Source organism: Haemorhous mexicanus, chromosome 1 (genome assembly GCF_027477595.1).
Source record: "Haemorhous mexicanus isolate bHaeMex1 chromosome 1, bHaeMex1.pri, whole genome shotgun sequence".
Classification (NCBI taxonomy): Eukaryota; Metazoa; Chordata; class Aves; order Passeriformes; family Fringillidae; genus Haemorhous; species Haemorhous mexicanus.
Genome location: NC_082341.1, coordinates 32093792 through 32118726, shown reverse-complemented (window position 1 = coordinate 32118726; position 24935 = coordinate 32093792). Strand labels below are relative to the sequence as shown.

General features: G+C 39.6%; 1 protein-coding gene across 1 annotated transcript; it reads right to left on the bottom strand.

The window, feature by feature from the left end:
• Positions 1–55: 55 nt before the first annotated feature.
• On the bottom strand, positions 56–24199 carry KLHL7 (kelch like family member 7). Its single transcript, XM_059844866.1, has 11 exons — positions 23971–24199; positions 19877–19979; positions 18808–18901; positions 17473–17597; positions 15535–15710; positions 12695–12869; positions 11375–11517; positions 6451–6691; positions 3261–3462; positions 2908–3005; positions 56–1317 (listed from the first exon to the last, which is right to left on the bottom strand). The coding sequence occupies exons 1-11, from the start codon at positions 24088–24090 to the stop codon at positions 1034–1036; spliced, it is 1761 nt and encodes a 586-aa protein (XP_059700849.1). The 5' UTR covers positions 24091–24199; the 3' UTR covers positions 56–1033.
• Positions 24200–24935: the final 736 nt, after the last annotated feature.

Below are 24935 nucleotides of genomic sequence, written 5' to 3'. Positions count from 1 at the left end.
TACAGAACTCTGCTTCTAAACCAGAGATGAATAACCATGCGCAACTTCTGAAGACTTCTGTAAAGTATCTTTAATGACTTCGTTCATGCCATTTTAAAAACAGTCATTTTCAAGAAGAAAATCAATATATCTGTTGTATTGACTTTGCTTTTCTCATTCCTGTTCCCATGTTTGCTAATGGTTTGGCATCTACAGTATGTACAGTCTGATGCCTGGGAAGATTGAAAATTCTTTCCAAGTTTCCAACTTGCTAATTATAGTGCACAATTGTCGTCAACTTGCCCCACCATTCCCTACCTCAGTGTAATTTAAAAAATAAAAAAAATCAAAAAGTCTTTCTGTGAAGGCTCCACAAAATGCCAAAGAGACCATCAAAGTGTTTCTCTAATTTTTATGTATGGCCTCTCTAACCTTAAAAAACTGATAAGCAGTCATGCAAATGATGGAAGAAACTCACTGGAAGAGGGCAGCTATCATGATCTAGAGAGCTGTTGAAACATTGGGAACCTTTATTAGACAGCAGTCCCTGGTCTTTCCTGAGAAAATGTCTTCATTTCATCCCAGTAAGATTTCTGCAGGTAGGTATGAAGGAGAAAGAATTGTTGTTCCTCTTTCTCATGAGTCAGGCTGTATTTACTCACCTTCATAAAGGAAGTGTCTCTGCAACTGGTATTGGTAAAATGTCATTTAACCAGAATTTTTTTCTTCATCAAATGCTTTAGAGGCATTCTAAATATTTGGATTGGGTGTCTGACAAGGCCACACCTACAGCTGTTTTAAAGGAAGATGCCATGTGATATCACCTAGCTAAGTGGATTCTCAAAACACATCCCCATCTCTTTAAAACAGACAAGAAAATGGGCATGACAAAATCCACATTATACAATATGCTGTATATACAAATTAAAAGACTGCATCTCAGTTTTTTTTCCGTGTTACTAAATTTAACATGATTCAGTAAAACATGGAAGCAAAGCACCAAAACCATCTTTTCCCAAGTCCTTGAAGAATGCTGCAGCATCTCCTACAGTCTTCAGATCTCTAGAGTTTCTTCATTTGCCCCACAAGTGTCTACAACACAGATTAAACAACTTGTCACTGGGAAAGCACGGACTTTGGAGTTGGCTATCCACTTGTCTGTTTCAGTGTTATATTCAAGAATGTGCCCTAAGCGACCAACACCCTGAAAACCAGCCAGGACATAGACTATAGATCCCACGGCAGCACACTTCACTGTTACACCTTTCCATGGCATTGGAGACACCATCTTCCATTCATTCATCTTGATATCGTAATATTCTACATTATCAAGGCCACCTACAAAGCAATGAGATAGATAACTGCTTATTATGTTGCACTGTATGGATTGCACTAGAGCATGCAAACTGAAGTCTTTATTTTCAAGGTTTCAAAAATCCTACACTTCAAAAAGCAAATCTGGTAATACACCCGGTTTCTAAACTAGCAGCTTATCCTTGTATAAATACAAAACAAGGGAAAAGTGTAAAGGAGATAGAAAGTAAGATGTATTCTCACAAATTCACACTAGATGCTTCCTATAGATTCCAACATGTTACTTCATGAACATAAGAACCTTCAGTGCTGAACTTCTGATGGATTTGGGGCTAGTGACTAAAACTCTGGAATTACCTGAAACTTCCCTTTAGCAGTGGCATTTCATTCTAGAGGGCTCATGGGTACTTTTACCGAAACTGGCAACTTACTGGTAGAGGAGGCCTCTTGTCATGATGATACTAAAATCATTCAAGTGTAAAAGCCTAAGTTCCTTTGAAATGGGCCAGAAGAACCAAAAGTTATTAGGGAAGAGTAGATTTTGTGACTAAGATTTGCTTTTTCAGGAAATATGCTAGTAATTGCACTTGACAATAGCTACAAACATGCTGCTGTCCCTATGTAACTCAGTTTTTACTTCCAGTACTGAATTATTAGATCTGAGAGATTAAGAAACCTCTCAATCATATTAACATACACGAGCTTTTAAACCCAGACATAACTCTTCCTCATTTTACTACAGTAAGAATTATTTTTAACACTTCTAAGAGGAGCGTTCAGTGAATACACTTATATTTTGCCAGATGGCAGATTATGGATTGATAAAATGTTTGTGCAATAAATGTATATATTATTTTTGCATTAGGAATCAATCACAATGGAATAGTTTCAGCAGCCAATTAAAAATCAAGCTGCATTCTAAAACAGCATTAATCTGAAATCAAGAATTCCACTTACCTAAGTAGTGATTAAAAAACCCTCATAAATGAGAATTTTCCATTTTGAAAAGCATTTCAGAAACCCTGTGCAACTAAAATTCAATTCTTCTTGTTACATAATATTCCTTTAGTTTTAAAGACAAGGGATAGGCAGATCATAATTGACCTGGCCATGACAGCAAATTGTATTTCAAAGCTAGAGCAGCCAAGAGGTCTCACATTTTCACCATTTTACAATACCAGACTAGATTAAAGTTTTTAGACCAAAATTCCTAAAATAGTGGCTATACCTTTACCTGTCTCTCAAAAGAATGCTAAAATCTCTGAAAATACATGAATAACTAAAAAAAAAAAAAACCAAAACCAAAAAAACAAACAAACAAAATCTTTTCTCAAAAGCCTGCTTTAGCCATATTAATTGCTTCAGAACTGAGCTAACAGCAGGGGTGCATATCTGAACTTGACTATCTTGAAGAAAAGAACTTGAAAAATAAGGTAAACAGTGAAGTGGAGAGGTGAAAGGAAGAAGGCAACACTGATGTGACAAGAAGACATGTTTGATGGTGCTGCTCAAAGCTTTGCAGCTCAACAGAGTGGAATAAATTCATTTCAAAACAGAAAAACAAGCCCATGAAACCTTGTGTGACCAGACAGAGAATTAATAGAATTGAAGTACCTAAACTATTTTGTCCACCCACAGCAAATATTTTGTCCTTTACAAACACCAGCCCATGATTCTTTCTGGCTTCAATCATTGGACACAGTTCAGTCCACCTGGGGAAAATAAATCAAACAGAAAAGGACAAATCACCACCTGGTTCGCAGAAAATAAGTATAACCTATCATTAGGAAAATAAAATATGGAAGAAAGCTACTTAAGAAAAAACATCTTTCAAGTAGAACTACTAAGAACTGATTTCTTAATGCTGACTCAGGGAAAATTTCTTACCAGAGTTTTTCCTGTAGTCATCTATACTTCAGTCATTTACACAAGTGACTAAAGCCAACCTGACTTAAAACAACACTTACGTTTCTGTGGCTGGGTCATAAACTTCACAGGAATTCAGGACTCTTCCGGAAACATTGTTTCCCAGGCTCCCTCCGCACACATAAATGAGCCCATTGGCCTCTACCATTCCATGGCTGCAGCGCTGAGTCAGCATGCTGGGCTTTGTGTGCCAGCTCTCTGTTCTCGTGTCATAGCATTCAAATAAATACAGTGCAGAATTGCCTTAAAAAAATAGAAACCCACCAAAGTGGCATTAATCTTCAGGGTTGTCTTTCAAGAGAAGAGTCTAACAGCAATTATTAAATTGATGCTTTGCTTGCTAGTGGAAAAGGGAAAGCTGCTTCCCCGTCTCCATATGTAGAACTAACCAGCTTTAAAACTTGGGATTATTCAGAAAGCACATACTTGTAATTATTTTGATTCTTTTGTTCCAAAATATGCTAGTAAGTTTATAAAATTGCTATTTGTGTTAAAAAACAACATGAAAAAAGGTATTTTTTTTTCTTGGAGGGCAATAAATGCTAAATAGAGACGTATATAAATTACCCATCCCATTGTCATCAGCTCATGCTACTCTTTCTACTTGGAAATATATTGAACTTTCAGATGTGAAGATGAAACCAGCCTTGTAAACTCCCTTTAAGTTCATGAGTCTTTTCCTCTAAGCAATGTGACTTGTCCAATACCCAGAACACTTGTTGCCTTTGGAATTTGATAGCTTATGTCATAACATACTCCTGGAATTATTAGCAACCACAAAACAGCTACCTCTGTCCAATTTACTTTCTTCCTGAGGACTGGTAGATACTTATTGCTTGGAAGTGCAGGGTCTGTGTACTCTTCCCTCAAAAGCCAAGGAAACTATTACTAAAATCAAAAGCAATTTTTCTAATGAAGATAGATGGGGGCTCAAAACTCGTGCTCAGGTAAGTGACTGAATCATAGCCAAGGCAGGGAAGGCTGAATACAACTTTCTCAGAAGATATCTTTGTTTCAAACAATATACTCATCTAGAACAGTTTAAAGTGCCTTTTTTTGTGCCTGTTTTACCTTGGCTTTCTACTTCTAAAAATTAAGCATGTCACACTAGCAGCACTTACTACCAGCTGAGGATTTGAACCTTCAACAGGATGCTATGTTTCCAGACCCAAGATGACTCCTGTAAACACACTCCTATAAGTGTGCATTTGTTCACTCCCACCCTGTCACTCTCAGTATCACCAAAAACTGAATAGAGGGGGACATTTTTTTCTTTGATGTAAATAGATGTTTTCTTTCATGTAAATAGACATTCTTATTGCTTTGAAGTTGCAGAAATTCCCATCCACGGAAAATCCATCAAACCTTTTTTTTTTTTAACAGGCAGAAGCTTTCATTTTCAGCATAATGTTAAGTATTTCTCCTGCACTGAAACAAGAGTGGAAGAATCTGGTATGTTCAGCTTCCAAACTCTGCTAGTTGCTGCAAATAGAACAGGAGCCCCATCAATTCAAGAATGGGAAAAAAGCCATGTTGTCTGTAATGGACTGGTACAGTAATCCAACCTCTTCAATTGATGGAAAAAACATGAAATTTTTAGATTTCTTTAGAGCTAAACACACTGTAGCATTTTATCGGATTAATGCTTTCAACATAATTGCCCACTTCAAATTAAAAAATACTAGATTCAGGAGAGACAGGCCTTCCCAATTTCAGTATTCACTGAATTCTGAAGAAAAAGTACAGGTAAATTAAACTCCATTATTTATGTTTAGCTTTTACTAGTCTGTCTTGATTAATATTTATGGAAAGCAAAGTGAAACTGTGCAGTAATGTGAAGGTGTATTCATAAGAAAACTGCTACATTAAAACTTGAACTATAGTTGTTTTAACTATTCACCATGCATTAGAAAATATACTGTACAATAAAAAAAATTTTCTGTTATTCCCCATGAATTGAAACATGGGAAACTGTGAATATTTATGAGATGATGCAGTGTTCCAAGCTGCCCAATGTGTCCTTAGTTAAGCCTGTTTCAAGTAATGGGAAAGATGCTATTTCACATTCACCACACGAGGTGGCAGCTGGGAACTGCTTACTGTTCTGCTACATTAGACCTCTTAACATATTTTAGAGGTCAGAAAACATGGCCTAAATGTTACATCCTCCATTAACTGAGGTATCAGTGTTAAGAACCGATCAGGACAATTTTTTTCTCTGTTCACCTCTCTTTGCAGCAAGGCAGACTTCAAAAGGATCTTCCTTCTAGGATTTTTTTTCCCATTTGTTTTTATTCCCCAGAACACAGCTTTATTACTGTTATTATTTTTATGGCTATACCATGCCTGCATTTCAACCTTTGGGTAGCTGATGATGTGTCATGGTTAGAGAAAATAAAATGTTCCTGCAGCACCACAGCATAAGTCACCTTCTAGGGTTTTTGGAGAGAAAAAATCCCAATGGTCTTTTTTTTTTTTCTTTACTATGCTGAACAATGACATCTAAAGGAAGTATCATTTCTCCATTTGTGGAAGCAAGCCAACAGAATAACAAAATAACAGAAGATAACTTCTGTCATTTGACCAAAAAATTGGACAAATTCCTTTGCAGGACCAAGTATAATTTCACCACCAAAAGCAGTAATTATAAGAGATTTCTTTTCTACTTCCGCCCCGCTTTAAAAGACCTCCTTAGGCCCAACATATTCTGTATAGAAGGAAAGCCATAGTCAAAATGCAGCTATTCTGGTCACACATTCCAGAAAATTTTAAACTACACTGAATTCTGTGGATTTATAGAAGAAAGATAAGAGCGGGACTGCCAAAATATATTTCATTGAATCACACCATCATAGAATGGTTTGGGTTGGAAGGGACCTTAAAAATCATCTATTTCCAACCCCTCTGCCATGGACAGGGACACCTTCCATTAGATCAGGTTGCTCACAGCTCCATCCAATCTCGTCCCTATTTAACTCTTTAAGAGCTGCAGTGTACTTTTTACTAATGTAAATACTATTCACTTCAGTGAAACCATTTTCAAAACACAACACAAATAGGTTGTTGGACTGGGCAAAGGGGGATAAAATCCTAAATATGAAAAAGAAACTCATTAGGCTAACATGGCAACGTGCAGTTTTTGGTCAACAAAATCATGCAAAAAACCAGAAAATTTTCCAGCTATCTTTCTTTGTGCTTTTTTGTTTGTTTTAAAGATTTTTAGTGTCTTACCCACTTCTGAACCACCAGATGTATAAATTTTGCCCTCAGCAGCACAGGCTGCAAGGCTATCTCGAGGTGTTGGAGGTCCTAGCTTGGAATACCAGCTATCCTTCACCACATTGTAGCAGTCCATTCGCTTTATAGGGAAGAGCTGGGAACCACCCAAAATATAAACTACGTTGTCCCAGAAGACACAAGCTGCATCCCTGCGCTTTTCAAAGGGACATCGGATGTCTGTCCAGCTGTAATCCTGCATTACAAAGAACAAGTAATGTCTAATAGATTATAACACTTACCTGTACAGTGAGTGTTTTCAAACAGAGCTTTTCATAGAGATTTAGATATGGTCAGTTTTAAGTTCCTTTTCAAAACAAACATGAACACTGTTTATTGAAGAATACTCCTCAGGCGTACTCTTGAAAAATTCTCTTAGACACAGACATAGTTAGCTGCAATGAACCATGACATTAAGAAATTCTATTTCCACATTCCCTGTGTGCACCCAGTACAGCTTCCCTGAAAAACAGTTTTGGTGTTTTTCCCAACACAATTGACCTTCAGCTGCTATCATGTTAGAAACAATGCATGTAACCAATAAAGTAGGATTGCATTTTCTTTTATAGCAATGGAAAAAGACATCTTACATATAGTAACAGATTCTTTCTAAAAAATAATAAAATACAGAATGTACCAAACAAAGACAATGGAAAAAGGAGAAGATAATATCCAAATTGACAAGCAACTCAGTAAAAAAGCTCTGATACATACTTTATTACCATGACAACTAGAAGCTTATTTACAGAATTTACAAAACACAAACGTTCTATAGCTATCCACAGTTGATAGCATGAGAAATAGGGTAATGCTCCATCACAAATACTGGCAGTCATGATGCCTAGAAACTGATTTTGCACAGACTGGCAAAATCAGCAAGTATCAAATATGAGCAGTAATGCCCAAAGCCTTAAAAACACCAAACTCAACAACTGATGGCAGACCAGGATAGCATACAGCACAAGAAACACTTCTTGAGTAATAGCATCTCACATATTCCATGAGCATAGCTTGAATCCTATACTGAACAGGAAAGTATGGGACCTTAACTGTTATCTGTGCCACCTCAAGAAGGTCTACCTCAACCTGCTGAATGACCTTCACTGTAATGGTTCACACAAGACGTTACATCATTACATTTTCTTAGCAAGGACATACTTCAAACACCTTGGTCAATGAGGAAGAACAGCGACTCCTACATGGGGGTTCAAAGAAAGAGAGGCAGAGCATGTTATAGTCCAGAACATCTTACAATCTTTTCTTGTAGCATCCCCCATATCAAGAAGAGCTGTCAGCTGCATGTGGCCCTTTATGGTGAGAAACAGGTCCTGGGGCATCCTAGAAAGGAAAGCCATACTACAGCATGGCAAAATAAATAGCTGCATAAATCTTAAGAAAATGTCTCAGTGCATTGTGCAAGATCAACATACTTTCTAGCTCAAACTTCAGGCAATTTTACAAAATATCCCGTTGTTTTCTTTTACTGTTATAAAGGGCAGTGGCCTGACCCACTTTTATGGCTTCCGTTCATGTATCCATTTCATCCATACCTTTATCAAATGAAAAGCCATAACTTGAGTATACTCAGCAGTATCCTCCTCTTTCAGCAGGAGGCAATTTAGGTCATCCTCTTGCAATGCTCTTCGATGTTAGTCTGTACCACATAGAATTACTTCAATTTTTGAATTGAACACATTTAAGAATTATGCATAAGTGCTGCTTTACACCACAGTCAAGATCCACACAGCCCTGGGAAGTGCAAGTCTCCATTCTCAGGGACTGAGTAGGGAAAGATGGACCAAGGTAAGTACATGGTGACTCTTTCCCTGCTGATCTCTGTTTTCATCAAGTTGCAATGCAGGACACCAGAGCCAAAAGCTATACCTTTTTCTCTTTCATCAATTTATTGAATCACTTATTAAAACTACCCAAAATCCTGAGAGCCTCAAGACCCTGTGACAAGAATGGCATGCACAATTACAGGCCCTGTGAAAAAGTACCTTTTTTTGTTTAAGACTTTTCCTCATTTTCAATTGATTCCTCTTCCAAGTTTGTCATAAAAACCAGCAGACAGGTCCACTGTGGACAACCTCCCCACTAACAGCTTACTGACTACAGTTCTATCTCTTAATAAAAGGTATGCAGGTTCCCTTGATCATCAAGAAATAGCATTGCCAGGCATCTGTTACTTTTTATTTGCCATTGTTGAATTTTGCACTGCTGAGAATTTAAAACTTCAAACCATTTCTGGCCACTAGAGATAGTAATTTCAAAAGAATAAGTATATTGCTGACACAAAATCTCAATCATATATAAATTCTGTACTGAGAATTCATAAAACAAAACAATAAGTATTTTATTCCCAACCTAGGGAATTTTTCTTAAATTTTTGTGAAAAATTCAACAAGAAAATGCTTCCCACAACTGTTAATAGAACATCTAGGATTTCTAGTAGTATTCTGAAATCATGTATGTCTATTCAAATTAGTGCCAGACTGCTCCACGAGTGTTCTGCTCATCTGCATCTATCCCACTGCATCATTTTGCTTTCTTGATGAAGAACATGCATCAATAGAAATACCAGTCACAGTGCAATAAAGATAGCAAATATAGTCTTAAAATAATACTGCTAACATTCTCAACAAATAAAACACAATACCCAACCCGGTCTTATTTAAAGAACCTTTCCAACAAGAAGGAAATGACTATCAGCATTAGAGACTAATTTTGTGCGCAAAGGAATCAGTGAAAATTAAAATTTTTGCACTAGTTTAATCATATAGCAGCTACAGAAACTCATATTGCAATAAAGAAAATATTTTCAGGAAAAACATAATCTCTGTTTTGAATTGTTTATGTGACATGTAACAATTTAATTAGATTTCTGGTTTTGATGAATATCAGAAGTGAACAATAGGTCACTATTCAATCAGTTCAACAGACAAGCAAAATTCCAATTTTTCCCAAGGACCTAACCTTGCAAAAGTACATACACAAGCTTAATTCTCTGTTCTGTGACCCTCCCATCATCTTTTGATGAGACCAAATAAAGTGAGTTAAATGGTAATTCAGCAGCGGTTCTGGATCCTTGGTTTGTTGTATTTAATAAGCTATAGTCAGAATTTAGGGATTAAAATCAAATACTCAAGGAAAACATCCAGAAAAGGACCTTTAAATAGCTTAAGAGTTGGAAATTAAGTAAAAGCTGATCAACAAGACACGACAGGCTAGCTAAGAGTACCCAAGAAAGCATATAAGCACTAGAAAAACACAGAAGGAGCACATGCTTGTTAGAATAAAGATCTCCAATTACCCATTTTTAAAATTTTCCTTCCCTGCCCCATTCTTCCCCCACTCCTTAAGGCCACATGCAAGGCCGTAAGTTTTGATTAAGAGGCAATTCTTCAAAATGTCTTCTAAATTCAGTTATTTTTTGGTGTTCTACCTGGACAAGCAGCTCATGAAAGGTAAAGCTCTTTTATCCTATGCTTTGTGTAGACTTTCACAGACACTACTCTTTACCTACAAAACAGATTTCTTTGCCAAAACCATGCAACTGCTTGAAAAATTACAAATGCCCTGATCAAAGGCTTCCCAAACTTGGATTATGGAGAGAATTATCTGCTCTGTACCCCTCACCTCCTTACCCCCAGCTTAAGTACTGCTTATCTTGAGTATATGCATAAAGGAAAAATGCAGTCAATAGTTAAGAATTTTGAATTCCCAGTAGGAATACATATTAAGTGTCTCTCAAGCTAAGTCAGCAAGGCTGGTAGGTTTGAGGTATCACCCCCCAGACTTGAGAACTCAGAGAGGGTACTCAGAGAGGGTGGCTTGAATTTTATCTTACAAAAGGAATGTGAAAGAAAAGTTCAAAGCACATCCCAAAGGCTCATTCATTCAGAATTAGATTTGACAGGGCTCACATTGACTATGAAGTTCACACAGCACACAAAACTATTTGAAATTTTAACAAGCTTTTAATATACTGGGTTAGAACCAGAATTTCTTCTACAGAATATGTCTACATGCATGGGATCTCATAACTTAAGAGAGCCCTGATGCTTATACAGCAAATTTGTTCTGTACTACTGTATGTGCTTGCCTGGCAAAACAGGGTATGGGTAATCCTTCCGCATGCAGTTGATGTTTTTAGAGCCTTTAATCTGCATAGCTGAAATATACACCATTCTTGTGACTTGATTTTATTCAAGAAACATGGGAACAAATTTCAGGCAGAACTTGCTTGCACTAAATTGATCATATCTAAGTTTTTTTGTTGTAAAAACTCACTCTCTTCCAGTTATGTAATACTTGGCTCCCCATTCTTCTCCTTAGATACTTTTAAGAACAAACAAAACTGAACAATTGGGATTTAGAAGTGGTTGCATATTTATAATAAATGCACTAAAAAACCCCAATAAAAACTGGGTTCTACACTAACATACAAGCCAGTAAATAACCATGTGCTAAAAAAACCTGCTTTGAGTAATCTCTAAACAGCTATGTGCATGCACATGCATACAGACTTTCATATATTCCTAACCAATTGCGTGATGTTTCAGTGACCTTTTGTTTATTTGCAGCTGAGAAATGCACATACCAATCAATGCTCAACTCAGACAGACTGATCAGCTCTCCATATCTAATATTGCTAAGAAACAAACACAATCATTCTATTCAAAACAAAGTATTACATCTAGGTACACAGACTTAAAAATACTTAATTAACCATATCCTTCCAGTTGTATACCCAGGAGGGAGGGAATACTTCCTAAGACCGTCTCGTAGATCATTATGTCTTAGTTAATATCACCAGCAAAGAAAACAGGTAAGATTACAAACAGTGAATCTTAATGCATTCTGAGGTAACGATTACCTTGGGATTAAAATATCTGCAGGACTGGGGCTGAGAGCCTCCAAACAAAGCAATGCGATAATCGTGCTTTTTTCTTCTTGGCCGGGTGCCTTCCACTAACTCTTCTCGGTCTTCCGGGGAAAGGAGGTGGTACCGCATCCCACCTGCAAGGAAGACAGCAACAGCTGCAGAGCCAGTGTAGCTCACACGGGGATAGGGAGGTTTCAGAGGCAGGGATGGGGGGCAGATGGAAGGGAAGGAAAAGAGGAAAACCAAGTTTCTACATTACACCTATACAGCTTTGATTCAAAATGGAAGAATGCACAGCAGCATGAGAGGGTGGGAGCATATATCCAGATTTACACCCTATTCCAAACTGGCGGCTCCATGTGAAAACAGGACAGATACAGGCTCATGTTATGTACCAATGGATTGATCAGCTCATTTATCCAATATTAAGCAATTAAGATTGTTGCATTGAAACAGTCAAAAGGAAGCAAGCCCAAAAGCCCATTCCTAAAAGTACAAAAATACCAGTGACATTACAAGCCACTAAAACCAGAAGACAAAAATCCTTATTTCTTATACAATGTACCTAATTTGGTGTCACACAAGAAGTATGACTCTGATGTCAAATATCAGCAGATACTTACCAACATATAGGTTAATTTGAATCCTGTTCATTGAGTGAAGGAAAACAATTGTGTACTGATTTTTAGATCTACACTAAATTGAAGCCAACTAGCTAACTGCTACTGAAATTGCTTTTCTTTCTTACATGATAAAATTTTACAAATGGTGTCTAAAAACAAAAGGGAAGCTTGTTTCCTATTTCATCTACACCCTGAGAATGCAAATGTAGGATCAATCATTGTAGGATCAATGGTCAGTGTATAATAGATAAAAACAGTAAAACATACACCTAAAATTCTAATTTGCTTAGGAAAGCTTTAAAATATTCAAAATGTTGACATATTTCTTTTATTAATGCACATACAAACATGAACAATATTGAAGTTACAAGCCTGTCACAAAGGCAGACTAACTTTCAGTTACCCTAAGGGAGTCACTGACAAAATCTCCATTCCATTACTTCTCATGGAGTTCATGCCATTTGCTAGGAGAAAACAAATGAAAGTCACACTGTTACATAGGGTGAGATTTATTTACATAATAATCTGCTAATCCAACTTCAACTAAACACAGCATCCTAGAGGGAACACAGATGGATTTAATGTGAAAATGTTAGAGCATTTTAAAGCAAACAATTTTCAAAAATTTTCAGAGCATTTTTAAAACTATATAGAACATCATAAAGATTTCAGCTAGAGGTCAACTTACTGATCACCATTTTAAGGCATTCTGGGTTATCCTGAATAAGTGGTTCAGCCTGAACTGTTTTACTTAAGAAGTTCTTTGATATTAGAGGAAATCGGACTTTAGCAAGAATATCAACCATGTACGGCTGGCGATTTGGCTCATCATACTTCAGCCATCTGACTGCTGCATCGTAAACCTTGAACAAGAGACAAGGAGACAAAGGGATAAGGTACATCACCACACAGCATGACAAGTAACAGAACCTTAATGCTATGAATTGATTCTAAAGCCTGCTGGAGGTTAGCCTATACTAACATTTCATTATGTTGGGATCTATTGACATCTTTCGAAAAAAACCCCTACAACAAAAGTCAACCAAGCCCAAAAAAGACAATGCTCAGACAAATAAAACAAATGCACAAGCACTGAATGAATGTCATCTACAAACTTCAAAATCCTACTACTTCTGCTGTTTAACTTTTTTCCCTCCAAATGGAAAACATGAATCTGAAATTCACATAAATCTGCAATTCACATTTATGTGGGTAACTCCTGTTCCAGGTTAAATCTAATACTCTTCAAGTTCTGTGCCATAACATCAGTAATGCTTTCACAGAAAGGAAATAACTTCTACTTGATACAGTCTCCTGAGGTGATAAACTGGTTCTCTGAATAAATCATCCTGTTGGGTATCGAAATACATTGCTATTCTTGTGTCTTAGGGGATCACTTAAAGCAAAATTTTGATCTGCAAACTACTGTAAATTTACCAGATCATCTCCTCTTTTTCTCCTCCTCACAGGAAAATATAATAGGTGTTCTTAGGGGTCAGGGAAGGTAGAACAGGGAAGATAATCAAGAAATCTGCTCTATTTATAATTGGACACTGAGTCAGGAAGAAACAAAAAAAAAAAATTCAGGATTACATGCATATTCTGATACTTCCATGCTGCTCTCAGACAAAGCAAGCTTACTCAGCAGCACTGAAAGTGGCAGGACAACCTCACTGTAAGCAATAGCACAGGCAGTGCCTACACCTGTAGCTGATACTGGTCACAGTGATGAGTGCTGAGTGACTGAGATATAACATGGAAAGACATTTCATGGAAGAATTATTCAGGTCTACCAGACCAGCCCAGCTGTAACTCTGCAAAATTACCAGGGAATGTGGGAGAGCAAAGAAAACAATTAAAGGCTCAATTCCATGAGCTAAGGAAATTCAACAGAATGACTTGAACAGAAACATTGTGTAGGACAGACAGCACTTAATGCTACCTTCTCTTTTTGCTAAATATAAGTATGCTCCACACAGAAGGAAAAGTTAGGGTATAATGTCAACTTTCTAGCAATATTTCTGAGAAATACGATTCCTGTAGTGCAACTGTCAAACTTCTGTAGTTTCCTACTGCACACTACCAGTTTCCTAAAGGAATTTTAATGATGCCATGCTGAATACGTAACATTTCTACCACTGCTGCCAGGCTAAAGCATGCCCTCCTACCTTACCAATAGAACTTCAAGAATGTAAATCAAAAGTGCCATTTTGGCTGCAAGAAAAACACTTCCAGCTCTGAGAATGTTACCCCATGATCTGAACTTCTCCCAGCACTCAGCAAAAATGTTGAACTGCGACACTACTCATATTTATACCTGTAACAAACCAACTACCACATTCTATCCCCTGATACACTAATTCCTATTTTCATAAGTTACATCACCATACAGTAAGACAAATAACTACACCTTAATGCTTCAAATCAATTCTTCTCCCTGTTGGAGGTCAATGTCAATAGAAACTTCATAGTCAGCAGAACATCCAAAAGGATATACACACCATCTCAGCTATAACATCCCTCTGCTACACTTCAAAGGTATGAGTCAACTCATGATGCCATACCCACCCAAACTTAAATTACCTAATTCAAGCACCTGAACAGCAGAGCTACAAAGGTAAGATTTCAGTTGTTTTTAACAGCTTTGACTAAGAAGCTACAAGTGCCCAGTAGCTTCAAGTACCACTCAACTGCTACAACAGCCTACAACCCCTTGTCTGGGCTGCAGTGTAGAAACCTATATGCTTCCTATTTTCTTGCAGTAGGAAGAACAAGCTGAAAAATTATCATTCAGGGCTGTGCTCTAAGCTGAATCAAGCATTCCAAATGGGACGGCTGCAGATGTGATTTCTACTACAGGTTACAAATTGTAATTGAGTGAACTCCAGGCTCCTTTCAGCCACCTAAACTTTATGTCCAGTCCCTAAAAAAGGGTCTTCCAGCAATCCATCACTGCCAATGCCTGTAGCTTTCAGTGTTTACTCATCTTACTTCCAAGTCCCTCATTTCCTCAGGCTTGTATATATATATACATACATACATATATATATATATATATATATATATGTGTGTGTGTCTGTTTCCATCACAAAACTCCTCTACTCAGGTAGAAATGTGCATCCATTAAGGTGCAGTTTGCTCACCACTTTGAAGTGGTCCACTTTGACCAAAAGCACAAAAATCTCAATCTAGAAGCAACCACTACAAACGAAACAATTAAGCCCTACAGCTATCTTGACAAAGGAAACTGTTTATTCCCTCTCTGACTTCTTTCTTCCAACTTTGCTGAAACAATACATCTTTAAACTATACTTGAAATGTGAATATTTATCAATATTTGGTTTTGACCAGTCAGGATGCACCTTTTACTCCACAATTTAGCAAGCATTATGTGCATCATATCCTCTAGGAACATCAGTGAGATCACTTAAACATCTGAAGCCAGTTCTTGATTAAAAAAAGATAGTTAAGTTCAATGCTTTTTAGTTAAGTTCAATGCTTTTAGCTGCTATGAAACAGGGACCTCACCTGGTCTTCTGCCCTCACTGTCAATGTATCTTGGTTCAGGAGATGTGTCACACGCTTAACATCAAGCTGAAGAAACTCATCTGTCTTGTAAACCTCAGTGAAATGCTGATGGATGAAGTCATCTGCAGTGGCTTTCAGTTCTGGGCAGTCGAGGCATTCTGCTAGCACACTTATGCCTATGAAGGAAAATTAAGAAAAAAACCCTTTTAAACTTGAACTGCAATTACCTTTAATATATGAAAATAGAATACAATTACTGTAATTTCAGTGATACTTACAATTTCAGTTTAATATTTATTATCACGCCTTTTTTCCCCCCATTAAAACACATGCTATCATAACTCATCTGCAATTCAAGACAAACTAAGACAGGGGCAAGCTGCTGATCCCTATCCCTAGTGAACTCATTGGAGAGTCAGACGTGCAACACCTGCTGTATTAACTGTCTCTCCAGCACTATTTCCTCACTGTTTCTTTCCCAACTACAAACCAGACAAAGCACCTTAACCAAGTCTGAGCCAAGCCACCCTAACCACATCTAACCAGAACAGCTTGAGAAACTGGATTAATGTTTTACAACCTCTCCTGACCTGCTCACGCACCATCAGTCACCAACCAAGCCCAGTTTCCTTCAAGAGCCATGGTGAACTGGGATTTTTCTATACGTGTAGCACAGTAAGCTGCAGACCAACACAAAGTCAAGTTGGTGTTGCTGGAAGGACAGAAAGTTGGCATAAAGGTTTAAACAGCAAGAGCTGTTGTTGTTCTCAGCAAAAGCTGAGAAGCACCACTGCCAATTTTGCCATTATAAACCATGTAAGCACAGAGCTTTTCAGCAGCAACTTCTCATCATGCCACAGGTCTTCCTTCTCACAGAGGAAATAGCAAGTGGGGTAGGACCAACTCACTAACATATGGGTTGCAATTAGTCTGAGCTGCTCAGAGTAGTAAAACACAAACTAGAAGGATTAAATCCACCTATATGACAAAATTTCAAGATTCAAATTAAGCCATGGTTTCTTTCAAATACTTTTTTTTTTTTAAATGAACTGTGTACTTGCATATGAGTCTGCACAAAACATGTTTCAATTTAAAAACAATGCCACAAAGAAAAATTGGTTTAATATTTTTGCAATAGATTAGCAACAAAGTATGCACATATTAGAGACCATAAGTAATTTTTCACCTAACAGAAGCCACAGGGCAGAAACATGGCTCAAAGCAAGCCTAAGTGGTATTTTCCTTAGGTAATGCCTTTCTTCCAGCAGTTGTTTCAGAGTCACAGCTGTAAAGCACTGAAGTGTCAGCTGCAATTCAGACATACTCTGCAAAACATTTCTATTGCTGCTATAAACATCTGTAATATGACTGAGATCTTACTAGGACAGTACCTAACAATGACAATAAAAAACACAAAAAAAGTTTCTCCTAAATTTCTGATTATATAAAGTGCACCAAATCTATAAGCATGAAAAAGTATTTAGTTCTACTTGTTGTTTACCGTTTCTGCAACACTGAGTCTGCATTAGAGCTACAGAACACGATATCAAACCTGCCCAGATAACATTCATTGTTTTCAGTCAAAATAAAAAGTGAATAAAAGCAAAAGTAGCCTAAACTCACTCTGTTTATACTTGTAAAAGATATGCTAGTTTTGGAGAAGTTACAAATATGTAAAATTCTGTTTGCAAGTACAATAACAACTGAGAGCTCCACCTCACTAAACGCATGCAGTTCTCTAACTAACAGGAAGCCCCAGCATCCTGCCAAGCTGGATGAGACCCTGCACAGTCAGCAGACCCTATGGCAAGGGGCAACAGTTCAGATTCAGAGAAAAATTATTTTTACACAGATTTAGACAAATGTTATGGCTATCCACAGACAGACATTACAGCAAAGTTAAAAAATAAACAGCAAATTTAAGTCTATCTCTCTTACCAAGACAATTGGAAGCATCAACTTGTTCTTTTAAAAAGTCCACACACATTTTTTTCACAGGTTCAATCTGATACTGGTTTGCTGCATCTAGTAAAGACTGGACATTATTGCTGTTAACTGAGATTCTGCAAAACAGAAGGTGTAAAATTAGCATCACTGAAATGACCTAATCTGTGTCAATTAAAAAAAAAAGAAACTTACACAAATTCACATAAATGGCAAAATTATTTCCCTCCCATTTACCAAAGAATCTTTCACATACAGTCTAAAGACACATCCTTCATGATCTTTCCAAACTGCTTTTATTTGCTCTACTTCACCCAGGCAGGGCAAAGAATAACCAGTGCTCGGATGTGAAGAATAAGCCTTTAACACAGGTCCTCTGCAGTCCTATACTATTGCTACCAGTTGTATGATTAACCACTTTCACAAAAGGTTAAAAAAAACCAACAAACCCAGAACCTTTTTAATGACCATTTTCAAATTCCAAACAGGTATCAGCAAAATCTGTTTAAAATGTGTCAGGACTGGTTTGTCTGATTTGTCCAAAGTGCATAAGCAGAACAACCCATTTGGCAGTGCTTCATGAGAACTTATGGAAGCCACAGTCTAGGGCTTGGCTATCAGGGCAGGCAACCATGTGGCTGGGGTGGGCTGTTGACACAGACTGTCTCTTGCCACTGATGGATTGCTCTCAAAAGAAAGGAGAAAGCCTCCCTAATGAGAGTTAACCCCGTTAGATGAAAGGCCTGCCATCCATAGGATGGATTAAAGCTGATTAAGTACTGTTTACAATCCTAGCCATCTGCAAGAGCTCTGTTTGGGTGGGGGGGAGGGGTTGGAAGAGAAAAAAGACCAGAAAAACCCCCAAATACATGGACAAGCCCCCCCAAAGCTGAGAGAGGGGGGGAAACACTTTCACAGAGGAGTTATCCACCCTGCCTCTTTTGAGATGAAGGTATAACTTCCTGGAAATGGTTCTGTTCTATAGCTACTAGGGCCACAAAGAGAGACCCTGCTGACATCCATGAGGACCTGCATTACAGAACCATGGGAAACATCATTTGACTCCAACACTGAAGTCAAAAGCTTGAAGTGCTTTGAATTGCTTTCTGGAGACAAATACCATTTCCCTTAGTCTGCAGGGCTTCCTACTGGTTAAAGAAAAAGGAAAAGGGAAGAAGGATAGAAGGTCTAGTCACATCAAGCTTTAAACAAAGGAAAGAATGTCAATGGTAACAAAACTGATGAATCACAAAAACATTGTATTAAGTTTTTATCATTCAAAATTGGCAGACTTCCTAGAAAAATGTGAGCTTTAAATAACAAAACTACCTTGCAGTATAAGCAAACTCCACGAGCTGTTCAATAATGTCAGGCTCTGCATCTTTTAGCTCCACTTCAAAGGACTTTGATTCAATCATATTTGCTGCAAACAGATTAAAAGACAAACTTTTAATCAAGACGTCACTCTAGTTATTGTATGTTTTGCAAACAGTAGAAAATAAAGCAATTATACAAAGTGGTAACCTTCTAAAAACTGCTCAGAGTTGATTGCTGTTTTCCCAGGATTGCTAATGCAAGTCAGGAAAGGAGGCAGTGGAACAAACAAGATAACTGGTGTGAGTACATCCTTGTATTATCTAAATTATGATAAACTGTGTTAAGTAGAAAAAGTCCTAGATGTTGTTGACTGCAGCCAGACTGCCATGTTAGCATTACCACTGTCAAAGGCCATTTCCACATTCAAGCTGATAACAATGGAGACAGCTCCGAGCTCCCCACATCCAGACACAGCACTAGGTTTGCCCACAGATGGGCAATTCCATTCACTGACCACTGGAATGAATGGTTATTTTACTTCCACTCAACTTGGATTTTACAGTAATTTTAGGATTCATGGGTAAGGCATACAAAATATACTACATAACTGAATTTTTAAAGAGAGCAAAATGAAAGAATTACAGAATCACAGAATTAAAGTAATCACATTAAGGTTGGAAAAGATCTCTAAGATCATCCACTCCAGCCACTAAACCATGTCTCTAACCTCTGATAGCGCAATTTATTTGCAGAAATGCCTGATGGCAGACAAATTCTGTAATGGGACAAAAAAAATTCACAATTTTCAGGTTAAGGAAGGCAGGTAAACTAATACAGTGTATAGGCCCCAGTTATTAAGAGAGCTTATATAAGAAGTAACACTTGACTTGATCATAAGAGTTAAAGGAAAAATGAAGGGAGGGGTGAACAGAGATGAATGGAAGGAGACAAAATGAGGTATCTTCACTTGTACTTACCCCTCAAATTAATCACTTCCATAAGATAAAGAGGTTGACAGACACAAATATAAACAGGATATCATAATTAAAGTTTAAAATAAATCAGTTTTCAAAAGACTTACTAGTAAACATCAAGTTAAAAAAATGACTGGCTGAAGCAAGCACAACACGGTGAGCTGGGATCTTTCTTTCTTGAACCATAAGAATGACATCACAAAGAGTTTTCTGAATCAGAGGGAAAAAAAGACAAAAATCAGCATTTCTGAAGATATTTTAACAATATTTCTTTAAAAACAGCTTATGGAAATTCATTACTTTTTGTAACACACACAACTCAAGAGCATTATGTGATAAAAAGATTTTCTGGAAGTCAAAGCTAGCCTGGAGAACTAGCAAACATCAGTTTACCCATGAATTTGCACAGGATGGTCACAAATAACATGAACTCTGATCAAAGCATTTCCTGTAGCTTTTACATCAGCCTACAATAATGTAGCTCTGCAGCATCCAGTAGGGGCTGCATTTATATTGCACTGCTTTCATCTACCAGTGGCTCTCCTCTATTCTGCTGCTGATTTTCAAAACAATTCACAAGAACCTCATATCTGAAGACTGCCATCCTATTTCCCAACTGGAGTCAAAGTGATGAATGAGTTTAAAGCACTCAATGGAGCATTTTAAAGAAAATGTATCAAAAAATACCACTTCTAGGGAAGGGTTTGACTGGTCATACCTGATGAGCAAACAAACAAAACCTAATTTATTTCTCATTTGTTTGCTGCTTATATGTAGGCAGCTAGTTTTCCCCTACATGTGAACTGCCATGCTCAAGAAAGAGAAGGGAAAGCAACAGACCTTATAAAAGCTGTAGGGGGGATCGGGGTAAAACCACATAATTTTAACAGATTCTGAAATGCTGTCTCTTCTAAGAACATACTAAGTGAAATAAATGTACATCATACTACAGTTAATTATAAATATCTACTAAGAAAGAAAAACTGAGCAGCACTGTTTCCTCATAAAATAGGAGATAATTTTGGACTATTACCTTAAGTTCATGGAACTGCTCTCAAAAACATCTACATACACACATCCCAAGGCCAGCCCCAGAAAACAACATTTCTACTGTGAGAAAGATATACTTGCTTAGAACTGAGACAGTGTTTTCCACATGGACACAATATTATCTAGGGCTGATAACCCACATTTATAATTCCTTTAAACATGTCTGTTTTTTTTACAGGACACTCAAAAGCACATATTGGACAAAATATAAGTAATACTTTTAAAAATATTATCAAAATGGAAGTTAGATGGGGGTGACATATAGCTTCCTTCGTAGTTTTAAACCATTTATGATTAAACCACAACAAAAAAAGAGACCATTCTGGAAAAGCTTCAGAGGAAATCCTTTAAAAGCTGAAATTTCTAACACTTCTGGTTCAAAACAAGCATTGGAAACTAGCAGCACAAGATACCATATGGCCAAGCTTTGCCAAGACTTGCAGCTGTTGCTTGAGCCCCATGCTGCATTTCTAAGACACTTTAAATGCCTCAGCTCAGCATTTGAAACACCTCAGATGCTCTGAGGCTGCTCTGGGTGCATTTCCCAACCCAAACAGACCACCATTTTAACTTCTTTGCCTGGGAGGTTTCTGGGTGTGATGGTTCCATTTCAACTAATGCTCTTGTGAGGATTCCTGCACTTCTTTCCACAAGGACCCACTGCTGTCACTGGGTCACCTCCATGATGCAACAGGTGACTGGTGCTAACCAGAGGACACACCACAGCGTCAGCTTCTGCAGGGCACTTCACCTTCTAAATAACAGGTTCAGCAACACCTTGCAGCTCTACCCCAGCCTCATTCACAATGACTTCATTCTTGGCTGACCTCCACTGAGCTCCAATGTTGCAACAAATGATTTATGCACATGCTGTCCAATAGCTCTGGAAAACCCACAAAGATGTGGGTCATCAATGCTGGAAACAAGCATCAAGTCCTCCAAGCACTAAGCACACTTGGCCCAACATCTCACCTGTACTGAGTGCAGGTATGTCCACAGTTTACTCTAAACTCCCATACTCATGGAGGATTCCTCTTCATCCCAGCTCACACAAAAAACCAGCCTCCTTAAAATGAGCTGTAAGTTCCCATTGGCCCAGATTCCTACAGGATTAACTAATGAGCTAAATATCTAGAGCTGCATGTGCACCTTGACGTTTCCACCAGAGGAAATTTTAACTCATATTCAGGTTTTGTAACTACAGCATAGGTCTTGACTAGCCAAACTACAAGAGGAAAGAACTGACTACAAATCCTCTTACAACTTTAGCCCAACTAATGAACTGACACTAACGTGTTTTCCTCTGGGTACTGCTGACTTCCCAAATTTATCCTGTATAACCACACCTCCTCCTACTCCCTCAGTAATACTTGGCCTACTCTTCCAAACAACTCCTAAAAGAAGCATGAGTTTCATGAAATCTGCAAAAATTTCTGGACCAGTCAGCACTGTGTGAGATATGTAAAGCATCTGAGGTCAGATGAGAAGTCTGCAGGCAAAACTCAGAGCTGCTACTCCCTGGGCATAACAGATTCTGGAATGTGAATCAGAAGTACACACAAACTTCACAGCACTTAATCCTGATCCTCTCACTGCTTGTTTGGAGTGGCTCATAGCTACATGAAAGCTGGCACTCCACTATACTGAAAGATGAGGCACATATACAGAGCAATGTGGTACCACACACTGGAACAAGGACATGGTAAAGCACTGTGAAATTCTGCACAGGGGCTTGCACATATATCCACAGGGGGACAATATTTTCTTTATCTACCTACAAATCATAAGAGCATCTGGCAATTCCTTTCAAACAACGGCAGAGGTATGAACTAAACACCGAGGAACCAAGCTATGAATTCAGCCACACCTTGGAATATGTTTACACTTTTAGATCAGAAACAAAGCCCACATAAAAAACATAGATCACAGGCCTTAAGTCTTTACTACCTGAAGTCACTGAAAAAAAAAATGTAGTTTTTCATGCATAAGAGCTTAGTTGCATGAAATGATTTATGCAGACAACATAACTGAATGTCTATTACTGAGAGAAGAACAGGGCTGAAGTGCTGGAGAAAAGCAGAACCAACACCAACACTTGTGAGGTCAGGACCCAGACTGCTGGTGCAGACAGCACTAAGAGCTGGACTGAGCCTCTGGCAAGACTAACACTGGAGGACAAGCAACTAAACCCTCGAAGATACAACACAAGACAGTGCCAAGTCTGAAGCCCCTACATGGTCTGGCTTCAGAGCCAGCTTTAACTCTGGCTGCCCATCACTACTTTTAAACAAAGCTCCACAACCAATCTAGATCCTTCTCTGAGAAGTAAGATTTCTTCATATGCAAGGAGTTAAATGCATCATCCTTCTGCTCTTGTACCTTTAGTTCAATATTGTTTATTAAAAAAATAATTAAAAATGAGTGTTTATTTCAGTTTGGACAGCTCAACTGAAATGCACTTGTATGACTGTGATTTTGGCTACCACTCCTGCTCTATTAGTAAACAGAGGAGACACCTTTAATACTTATTAAAATATTGACCATGGAAGCTAATCAGGCAAGAGTTTCACAATTTGAGGCCGGATGAAGCCACCAAACGCCTACACTGCCACTGGCTTCCTAGTGTGATGGCCAGAGGTATTCAAGACAAAAACGCCACCTGTGAAACCAAACCATGGTTCTACTCTTCCCTCTCCTCCTGCTGCAGTTTCACTGTTCACAGGGTACACAGTCAATTTGTTCAGAGAAGAGTTTCTGGTCAAAAATCCAGCAGCAGCGCCTTTCCACTGCCCTCAGGGCTCGGTTCGAAACGGGCTCCGTGAATGCTCTAGCTGGAGACACTGGGCCATCCATCAACACAGCCTCACTCCTGCCCGACCACCCGCAAGGCGTTATCAGATAAGGAAAAACAGATCCACGGCGTCTTCTGCCTCCAGCACCCACAAGGAGCCGGCGCACAGAAACCGGAACTCGCCACTTCGCTGTGCGGCTCCGGAGGCCTGGGGCACCGGCGGTGCCGGCTCCGCTGGGTTCCCCCGCAGTCGGGCCCAAGGGACGGGAAACCCTCGGGACCCTCGGCGCGGCAGCGGGACCGGCCCTCAGGGCAGCACGGACCCCGCGGGCTGCCGGCCCCGGCCAGCGCCTCCCGTACCTGCTTGCGCATGGCGTTCATGACGCCCATGAAGGAGGCGAGCAGCTTCGCCTCCTCGCGGGCGGCGAGCTTCTTCTCCGTCTTCTTCTTGCTGCTCTTCTCCGACCCGGGCGCGGCCATGCTCGCCCGCGCTCACCGCCGGCGCGCCGACCCCGCCCGGGAACATGCGCCCGCCGGCTGCCGGGCGGCGAACAGCGTGTGCGGGCGCTCGGCGCGGGGCGGGGACGGGCACACCGGGGCGCCGCTGTCGCCGCGGCGGACGCGGCCTGGGGGCGGGGCCGGGCGCGCTGACGCCATCGGCCGGCGCGCGGCCCCACGCGGGGTAAACAAAGGGCGGGGAGGGGCTCGGCAGCCGCACGTGGAGAGCGCGTGCGCGGCAGCCCGAGGGGCGCGGCCCTTGGGGGCGTGGCTTTGTCGGGAGGACACGCCTCCGTCTGAGGGCGGGGTCCGTTGGGCGTGGCTCGGGGCGGGGCCGTGCGGCTCGGGGGGCGGGGCCGGGGCCTGGGCTCCTTCCCGAGCTGCGATCCCGGTCAGGAACGGGCGCGGTCGGAGCTTCTCGGTCTGGCCGTGCTGCTGGACACCCTGCTGTGCCCCGCCTGCCCAGGAGCACGGGGCTGCTCTGCCCGGCGGGTGGAGGGGCTTCCTCCGCCCCGCGCCCCGAGCAATGGTTCCTGCAGCTCTCGCTGGACTGGTCTCGTCCCGCCTTGGCGACCTGTGTCCCGGTCTCACGTGGGCGGCTAAGGAAACAAACGTGATCCAGAAGAAAACCTCTCTGTCCTGACAGCCGCAGCCACCCCCTCCCAGAAATAATGCCAAAATGTTTGGTGCTTTGATTCTTGTTTTTTGAATAGGATAGTGACAGCCAAAGAAAGGTTTTAGTGTGAGTTTGCTGTTTGTGCATTCGTGTGATGTTCTGAATTTTAATTCCGCGGATAACAAGGCATTGAACAGCTTAATGCCATGAC

Bases quoted from the DNA above. Each gene is read 5' to 3' on its own strand.
- KLHL7 (XM_059844866.1), bottom strand. From the start codon at position 24,090: ATGGCCGCGCCCGGGTCGGAGAAGAGCAGCAAGAAGAAGACGGAGAAG. The intron at 15,711-17,472 runs GTAAGAGAGATA...TTTCCTTCATAG, and splicing joins TGATGCTTCCAATTGTCTTG to GCATAAGTGTGCTAGCAGAA. The intron at 6,692-11,374 runs GTAATCGTTACC...TTTGTAATGCAG, and splicing joins GCAGATATTTTAATCCCAAG to GATTACAGCTGGACAGACAT.